The 8,453-nt window shown below is 61.0% G+C and overlaps 2 protein-coding genes across 2 annotated transcripts in view; one reads left to right on the top strand and one right to left on the bottom strand.

Moving 5' to 3' along the window:
- The window catches only part of NXN (nucleoredoxin), a gene marked incomplete at its 5' end in the record, with an annotated part of 74,031 nt that extends 70,548 nt beyond the window's left edge, over nt 1-3,483 (top strand). The window contains one exon of the mRNA XM_019510956.1: nt 2,388-3,483. Coding sequence (XP_019366501.1) covers nt 2,388-2,570 — 183 coding nt within the window. The remainder of the gene's footprint in view (nt 1-2,387) is intronic.
- Nucleotides 3,484-6,592: 3,109 nt separating this feature from the next.
- On the bottom strand, nt 6,593-8,453 carry MRM3 (mitochondrial rRNA methyltransferase 3; the record flags this gene model as incomplete). The annotated part of the gene is made up of 4 exons (XM_019510955.1): nt 6,593-7,256; nt 7,398-7,565; nt 8,007-8,257; nt 8,374-8,453. Coding segments are annotated over 4 exons (1,068 nt in total), but the record flags the coding sequence as incomplete, so codon positions are not given.

Below are 8,453 nucleotides of genomic sequence, written 5' to 3'. Positions count from 1 at the left end.
ACTTACACTTCCCTCTGCCCCATCGGTGCAGGCCCGGGAGGCCAAGATGCCTTTCAGTGGGTTGGGGGATGCGTCCATGCTCACCAGCTCCATTGCTGCATGCATCAGCCCGTGCTTCCCCGCACTGCGCGATGCTGCAGCCCCCCTCCCCCTCGGGTGTGCGCACTGCAGTCCGCCGCGCGCATGCCCGGCGCTCTCCGCTCGCTAACACGCTCCCAGGCCGCCCCGGCCTCGGCCCCGGGTCTCTGAATGAGCCCCTTGTTGGCCAGGCCGGTTGCAGAAGGGAACTGTGCTCTCGCCCCCTCCCCCGGAGCCTGCCCAGGGTCCTCCTCCCCAGCCCTCTTGCTGGCTGGCTGTAGCTGAAACACTGCAGCTCATTCATTTCGCTCCGGCTGGCTGTGTGGCAGCCGCCGTAGAGAATGGGGGAGCATCCTGAATGTCCCATTCATCACTGGCTCAATAGCCGCGGCCGCCAGCTCCACGGCCGTCCCCACGTTTCCGGCGGCCTCGCTTAGCCCTGGGGCCGCGGCTCACAATACCGCCTGACCGCGGCCCTGGGCCGCTGGCACCACCCTCGCCCCTCCCCCGGCGCCTTCGAGGCTGATTTGCATTTATGAAGAGACCACAGCAGTTTTGCGACAGTCCGGCGGGACGCAGGGCGGAGGCCCGGACTCCGGCTGCAGGGATGTGCAGGTTAGAAATGCCCACACAACGCGCCAGCAGTCTCCGGGGTGATGCCCCAGGGCGGCTGTGCAGTGGGCCCGCCTGGGAACGCCGGTGCAGGGAGAATGGAGCTGCCGCAGTTGGAGCCAGGAGCAAGGAGCGACTCAGCCTGGCCATGCGTGTTCAGTTCAGTAGCTCTGGCAGTCACAGATTAGTACATTCCCCCCGTCCCTCCCTTTCCACAGGGCTCTGATTTCTTTGCGTGCAAGCCCCTCTGCCCACCTTTCCCGCCAAGCAGCTGGCTGGCTGGGCTCCTTGCAGCCTCTGTGTGTGGGGAGACATCTGGAATACGGCCCTGCTGTTCCCAGATCCACTCGCAGGCATGTTCTTGGGATGTCCAGGCCTTTCTGGGTTGCCCCCGTGTGCCACAGCTGCTTGCCTCCCATGTCTCAGTGGTGGACCCAGCTAGAGGTCACGATGAGGCTGCCTGACGACCCGAGCCATGCACCACGGTGCTGCTCCCTCGTGTCCCTCCTTTCCCACACGGCCTGTGGACACCTTGGCATCTGGGAGGCGGTAGGTGGCGGAGGCTTGGCTGAGTCTGCTGCTCTCTTTCTGCCGTCTCCCTGGCTCTGTGCCCACTGGGTCCTGGCCATCACGGCTCTTGGGCAGCATGTCACTTGTAGACAATGCTCACGTCTTTGCCTGGGGGAAGTGGGGAGGAACCCCAGATTCCTCTGCTCCGGCAGCACTGGCTTTGTTCTCCTTCTGCTGCTGGGAGTGGCATATTTCAGCTCCGCCGAGGCTCCCTGGGAGAGGGCAGGCGCTAGCCCAGCTCCAGGCTGTCCTGGGTGGTGGAGGAGGCAGCTCTGAGACAAAGAGACGCGCCCATGGTTGCACAGGGAATCGATGGCAGGAGGGGGAATAGACCTTGGAGCCAGGAGGTTTCTGGCTCTGCCTTGTAACTGCAGGGCTATGGGTTGATGGAGACAGGGGAGGCAGCAGCAGCTTAATGGGGTACTTTGGGGCAGCCCTGCACCCCTTCGCTAGTTGGACCTGGCCAGTCTCACCTCCCAGTTCCGCCCCTGTGGCCTGGCTGGCCGCGGCTCCTGGCCTGCCCAGACTCGGTCTTGCTGGCTGTAGCAAGACGGAGGAGGCCTGGCGGAGAAGTGGAGCGACAGGTTGTGCTTGTACCTGTGTCACGGCTGGCAGGCACCGTTGGGGAAGCTCGGACAATGGCCCTGAGACATGCCCTGCTGCAAGGGGTGGGGGGAGGGCAGGCTGCTCCCAAGAGGAGAGGCGCCTTCTCCCCTCGCGACCCCAGCTTTCATCCTGGCCTGCATGGCAGTCGCTGGCTCTCGGCTCCCTTCGTTGTCCCCATTGTCCCAAGACAGGTCCCGGGGGCAGGGGGAAAACAAAGCCCGGTGAACCTTGCTCTGTGCCTGCAGCCCCAGCCTTGGCCTCTGCCCCTCCTCTTCCCCCAGGCTGCGGAGCACCAAGGGAGCCATTCAACCCCCCCCCCCCTTTCCATCTGTCTCTGCTGACAGATTCAGCAGCCTCAATCCTGCAGTGGGATCTTAGTAGGAAGCCAGGCTGTGGGGGTGGGGGCCCGGCCAGCAATCCTGTCTTCACCCAGTCGTGTTGAGCCCTCCCTGGTAGCAGTGACAGGGCTGCGTGTTTGCTGCTCCCCTCCTTGATGGGGCTTCTGTCTCGTTGGCTTCCAGGACGACATGACCGACTCCCTGCGGGATTACACCAACCTGCCGGAGGCGGCCCCCCTGCTCACCATCCTGGACATGTCAGCCAGAGCCAAGTATGTGATGGACGTCGAGGAGATCACGCCCGAGATTGTGGAAGCCTTTGTGAGCGACTTTCTAGCGGACAAGCTCAAGCCCGAGCCCATCTAGGCGGGCGCCCGTGGACCTTGTTTAAAGCAGGGCTCTCCCCTCCGCTCGCGGGACCTCCCAGCACCCTTGCGTGCAGCCCAGTATCCAACCTCCTTGTGGTGCCTTGTTTTCTGCAGTGAACCCTTCTCCCGAGCAAACTCCTCGAGATGCACTTTCAGCAGGGAGTCACCGGCGTTCGGAGGCTTCGCTCGTGCTTCATGGTGATATATTCTCTTGTAGCCTGGCCAGAACTGTTACTGTCCCTGTACTCTGTATCTGGCACTAGCTAGCAGGCAGATCTTCTTTGCATGGTGTTCTTCCCAGCATAGGCATCTGGCAGTGGACGGGGTTCTCGGGCCTCTGATACCTCCTCCTCTCCTCCCCGTCTCCCGCCCTGCCCCACACAGACTGTTCCGAAGAAGCAATAAGGAAATGTTCCCACCCCCAGCCATCCTCCTGGCTCCGGCCGTGTCGCAGGCCAAGCACTGACATCCTTGGCACGTGTGGCAGTGGCCGGGATGCTGCAACCCCTGCCCTCCTCCTGGTGAGAACTCCTGTGTCCAGGCTGTTTTCTCTGCCCCCCAGACATGCAAGTCGGAGGGAATCCCACCCCAACCTTCCCCCCAGCCATGCAGAGAAACAGCACAGGGCTGCTCAGACCTCTCCCACCCCTCCCTTCTCGTCTCCCACCTCCTTTTTTCTTCCATGTTCTCCCACTCTCTCCTTTGTGCCCTCCTCTCTCTGGTATGAAATGTCCTCCCCTGTACGTAGCTGATTGAACCATTTTTTGTAGCTGTGTCCCAAATCCAACCTTAATGGTGCTGTTCTTTGACCCCTACCCCACCCGGGCAGCACAGCTGAGCCCCCGGAAAAGTGACGTTGTAAAAACTGTACATGGTGATTGGCCCTTTGTAATAAAACCCACGTCCGACCCAAGTCTGGCGCCTCTGTGAGGGAGTCAGCGTCCTCGCATGATGGGGCACAAGCAGAGCTGGTGGGAAGGCAGCACCTGGCCTGGTGTCCCACAAGGCTGAGGCCCAGCCAGGACCGGGAGCTCCTAGTATGCAGCCCCTGCTTTGTCGGCTCGCTCTCCTGCTGTTCCCAGCCCACTGGGGGGAGCTGAACATGCCTGGCCTGGCAGAGTGGGAGCAAAGTGGTCCTAAAGGGGTCCCTGCCCTGGGGAAGCTCTGCCTGCCTTACCCAGGTAAGAGCTAGGGCAGGGAGAGGGGCCTGAGCCAGTGCCATGTGTCAGCAAGCCTGCTGCCTCTCACCAACCGGTGCCCTGAACCTGGGCCCTTGCAGGTGTTTGCTGGGCCGTGTCGTCCTGCTGCCTCTTGCCAGTCCAGGTTGGAGGGTTGGACCCTCCCCAGCAGCCTGCCAGGGGAGGAGGGGAGCTTGAAGCCCTGCGTGACAGGTGGGGGCAAGTCCGCATGGCTCAGGCAGCGTTTACTCAGCTGCCATTCACAGCTGGCATGTAACTCGGTGCTGACTTTCACTGTGGCAGGATGGCTGGGCTGGAGCGCCTACCTGGGTGCATAATCAGTCTAGCGCTGCAGAGCTGGGGTCCAGCTTGGGAGAGACAGGAAAGGTCCAGCCCTGCCCGTGCTGGGGGCTGTGGTTCATGCTACCTGGGTGGTGCTGGGGCAGTCCAGCTTCCTGGGCAGCCAAGTAGAGTTCACTGCCCCCAACATGTGCACAGAGGGGGTTGCTTTCTATGGCTGCTGATGAGCTGCCAGCTCCCACCAGGCTAAACCAGGGTTAGAAATCCTGGTGTTTCCCCTGGCCCAGCGCTGGGCAGAAACTGGCTCGATAGGGTCAGTGCTTCCAGACCAAGGGTGGGGGGCTGCGGGGGACAGGGTGCATTTGTGGTTTAGATGAGACAGATGAGGAAGCTTGAGCTAGGGCAGCCTCATCTCTAGCAGATTGTTCAGGCACCAGTGACTAAACTCTGGCCAGGCTTAGAACAAAGGAACCCGACTCTCCTCCAAGGGGCCTTTCAAGTTTGCAGGCAGGGCTGGGGGGCAGGAATCGAGCCCATCCAGATGGACTGCAGGAAATGGGTGAGCTCACCAACCAAGGGCACAGGATCCCTGGCACGAAGGTTCCTGCATGCACAGGGCTGGGCGTAGCCTCCAGGACCTGACCTCTCTTCTGGAGCTGCCACAGTCCTGGCACAAGGCAACAGCCTCCCAGGCTGCTTCCAAGCAGAAGAGTGTGGCTATGCTGAATCCCTCCTCCCCCTGCCAAGGACCTGGGCGTGGAGCCGGCTGATGCTCCCTGTTCTCAAGGTCAGTACCAAGCCCCCAGTTCCCAAGATGCTACGCCCCACTATCAAGGCACAGGAGCCAGAGGAAAGGGTGGCCCTTGGTAAGCAGGTCAGGGTATAGCCCTGACCACTGTGGGGAATCTAATGTACAGGAGCTAGGCAGTTACTATTGCAGCTGGGACAGAAGTCGTGGGCCACTTACGAGGAGAGCATGGTGCCAGAAGAGGGCTAGAGCCCCTTCTCCCCTCTGAGCACCTGGGGCCCACGTACTGTCAGCTGTCCTGCCGCACATACAACAGCCTGTGCCAGTGCAGGAGGAGGTTTCCCAGTATCCTCTGGGATTTCTCCAGCCCACCCCAGACCTGCAGATGGATAAGGGAAGAGCCCGGGGCTTCTCCCCTGGGGAAAAGGGGGTTACACTGCACTTCTCTTCCCCAGTTTCCAAGCTCCTGTTGTTTCCCCTCCCATCCGTAGAAGCCTGCACTCCAAGCACTACTTGTACAGCATTTGCTGCCCCTGCAGGCTCTGGTCAGGACGTGCTGCCACCTGCCGGCAGGAGAGCCCAGAGCCTCCTGGAAAGCTGTGCTTGGGAATGGCAGAACCCTGTGAGCTGTACAACCGTCCATCTCCTGCTGGCCCCGCAGCAAGTAGATGGAGCAGGTTTGTGACTCGGGATGGTGTGTGACGGGGGAAACCTTGTGGCCTGGCCACCGCCCACTCGAGCAACACCTGAGTCTAGGGAAGTGCTGAGAGAGCTGCTGGCACATCTGCAGCATGACCCCCGTCAACTGAGCAGGCACGAGACCTGCTGGAAGGGCAACAGCTTGTTGTGGACTAAGACCAGGCCCTGTTGCAGGCAGCAAGGAGCTGTGGACTTGGTATCTGCTCTGTGACCTCAGAGACCTACTGACAGCAGCTTCACTGGAAGCTGCTGAGTCTACACGTTGGAGGCTCCCATGGAAAGCTGTGCTAAACACGGCTCACGCTGCCACTGGCCAAGGGGAAGGTGATGACAGCAAGGACCTCTGCTGCATTATCATTATCAGAAGGCACTATTTCACGGTCAGGGTAGCTAGGGTCTGGAACCAACTTCCAAGGGAGGTGGTGCAGGCTCCTACCCTGGGGGTTTTTAAGAAGAGGTTAGATGAACACCTTGCTGGGGGCGTTTGACCCCAGTACTCTTTCCTGCCATAGATAGTTTCTAGGGTCGGAAGGGACCTGAGAAGATCATGAAACTATTATGGATATCCCAGCTGTGCTCAGACCCCCCTGCTTAAGCCAGAGCTGCCCCTACTGCTGTTGAAACCACATGTGCCTGGCCCAGAGCATCAAAGGTAACACAGCTACATGCTTGACACAGCCACCTGGTCCTACAAGGGTGCCTGCAGCCCAGCTCTGCTCCTGAAGGAGTAGCAGTGCCTGGGGCTGTGGGTGGGTTCAGAGCCTGGAAAGGGGCACACGGTACTGCCCTGCCAGTGGGCCCAAGCCACCTCAGAGAAGCTAGCAGGCAGGGGCCAAGGGCTGCTCCTGAGCCTGAGGGCAGAGCCTTGCAGCTCCCTGTTAAACCCTGCATAGCGCTTTAGGGACTGGAGTAGCAGTAGATTCAGACACCTGCAGTCTCCAAGCCCTGTCTGTCCTTGGTAGCAGAGGCAGCTACATGCAGCTCTTGATGCCTTGCCCAAGGCTGTAGGTTCCCCCGGCACTGAGGGGAAGTTGGAATGTGTGATGGGCCCTGGGCAGGTTCAGTTCAACCCTCATGCAAAGCACACCGAACAGCAAGTGCCCCAGCCCTGGCTTTATTCAGCTCTATGCTAATCCCACACACGTGAACATACAGCAGGGGGTCCTGGAAGCACGCAGCAGTCTCCTTGGTCAGTAGCCTGACACCGGGAACTTCTGCCTCGTGCTTTCTGGCTCCTGCAGCTGCCTCTTGCCTTCGAACAGGATGATGCTGGCAGCCATGGCTGAATTGAGGCTGTCCATGCCATGCACCACCGGGATGACGAGTCTCCTGCCCCCTGTGCTCTCTGCCAGCTGCAGTGCTTCCAGGCTCAAGCCCTGCGTTTCCCCACCGATCACCACTGCCACCGGCCCCCGGGCCCAGCTCTCACAATAGGTCTGTGCAGGGAGCTCTGGGTTCTGGTCCCAGTCTTCTGCTTTCTTGTCCCCCTTGCCATTAGAATCCAAAGACAAGTGCCCTTTGCCAGCCCCCACCTTCAGGCTGCATGGGCGAGAGATCCAGCCGTAGCTGCTGACCTTGCCCGAGGTGTGCTCTGGTTCATCCTGGGCACTTGGGTCCCGGTTGCCAGCCACATGGATGCAGGTATCAGGGGGCAGGTTGCCAGGGACAGACTCCCACTCCAGATTGGTGATGACAGGCACGCGGAAGTGAGCACCCATGCCAGCACGAAGCACTTTAGGCTCCCAAGGGTCCACGCAGCCTGCAAAAAGAGAGTCAAAGTGAAGGGGCAAGGAGTTGGCAGGGCCCGCAGGCCCTGCCAACCGAGCTGGCACTCCAGGCATCTCCTTATCCCACTGCCCCCCAGTCGTGTGAGAGTGTGGCTCCCTAGGGAGCGGCCTACCTTTGGTGAGCAGCACTTTGCTGCAGCCCACCCCTGCTGCAGACCTCAGAATAGTCCCTAGGTTTCCTGGGTCACGGATGTTATCGCAGATAAGGCCAAGGGGCAACGCATTCCTCAGCTGGATGGCTGGAAAAACCATCTTGGTGTAGTCCGGCTTGGAGAAGATTCCTGAGGAAGCAAACAGACAGAGGCCTATGGGCAGATGGAAGTCGGCTGTTTTTCTTTAACACAGCCGTGCCCCACCCAGCGATACGCTCAACCCAACTTCGCCACTTCTGCAGTTTGCAGAGTGGCATGGCAGAGCGCGCCAGGAGCAGCTCAGGCAGAACAATTTTTCCTTCCCCAAGGAGCCTGACAGGCAGCAGTGTTCCCAGGACATCGGATGCTATTTCTGCCTGGCTGCCGAGGGGTGTTATCGTGGCCCCATGCAGCGTAGGTAGCGCTCCCCAAGCTGCACCAAGCTCTGTGTCACCAGGAGCCGGCTCCTTGGGTCGCCTCTGCGGACCACAACATTGGCCTGGCGCAAGAGGCAACCTCCATCCCGCTTCCGCTGCCCCTGCCTCGCTACCGCCGCGACGGCTGCTGCCGTCTCTCCCCCACGCACCTCACCTATTAGCCCCGGTGGAGTGACGAGGTCCGACCACAGCTTGATGTCTTCGAACTTCACCTTGATCAAGCTGGCTCTTTTCAGCGCTGCCTCGGGCAGCTCCTTCAGCTCCTTCATCCGCTGGGAGCTGAAGAAGAGCGTCTGCAGCTCCGCGCCAGCCTCCAGCGCGTCCTTGATGAGCCTGTGCCCCTCCAGCAGGATCTTCCCGTGCTGCTCCCGGAACTTCTGCGACTTGGCCACGACCACCACCTTCCTGCCGGGGAGCAAGCGGCCGAGACGCGGCTCTGACACTCGCGGTGACAACGCGGGGAGCGGCGGGACTGGGCACCACCTCCCTACACCCAACACGCCCCCCACCCCCCCGCTTACCCAAGGCGGCGGTCGCCGGCCCGGGCCGTCTCGTAGCGCAGCCCCAGCGCGGGTCTCTGCTCTCGCGGCGGCGGCGGGGG

This window comes from Gavialis gangeticus, unplaced genomic scaffold (genome assembly GCF_001723915.1).
Source record: "Gavialis gangeticus isolate Ggan-Ray unplaced genomic scaffold, GavGan_comp1, whole genome shotgun sequence".
NCBI classification, from domain to species: Eukaryota; Metazoa; Chordata; order Crocodylia; family Gavialidae; genus Gavialis; species Gavialis gangeticus.
Note: the sequence above shows the minus strand (reverse complement) of the source record. Positions and strands in the feature narration are given on the sequence as shown.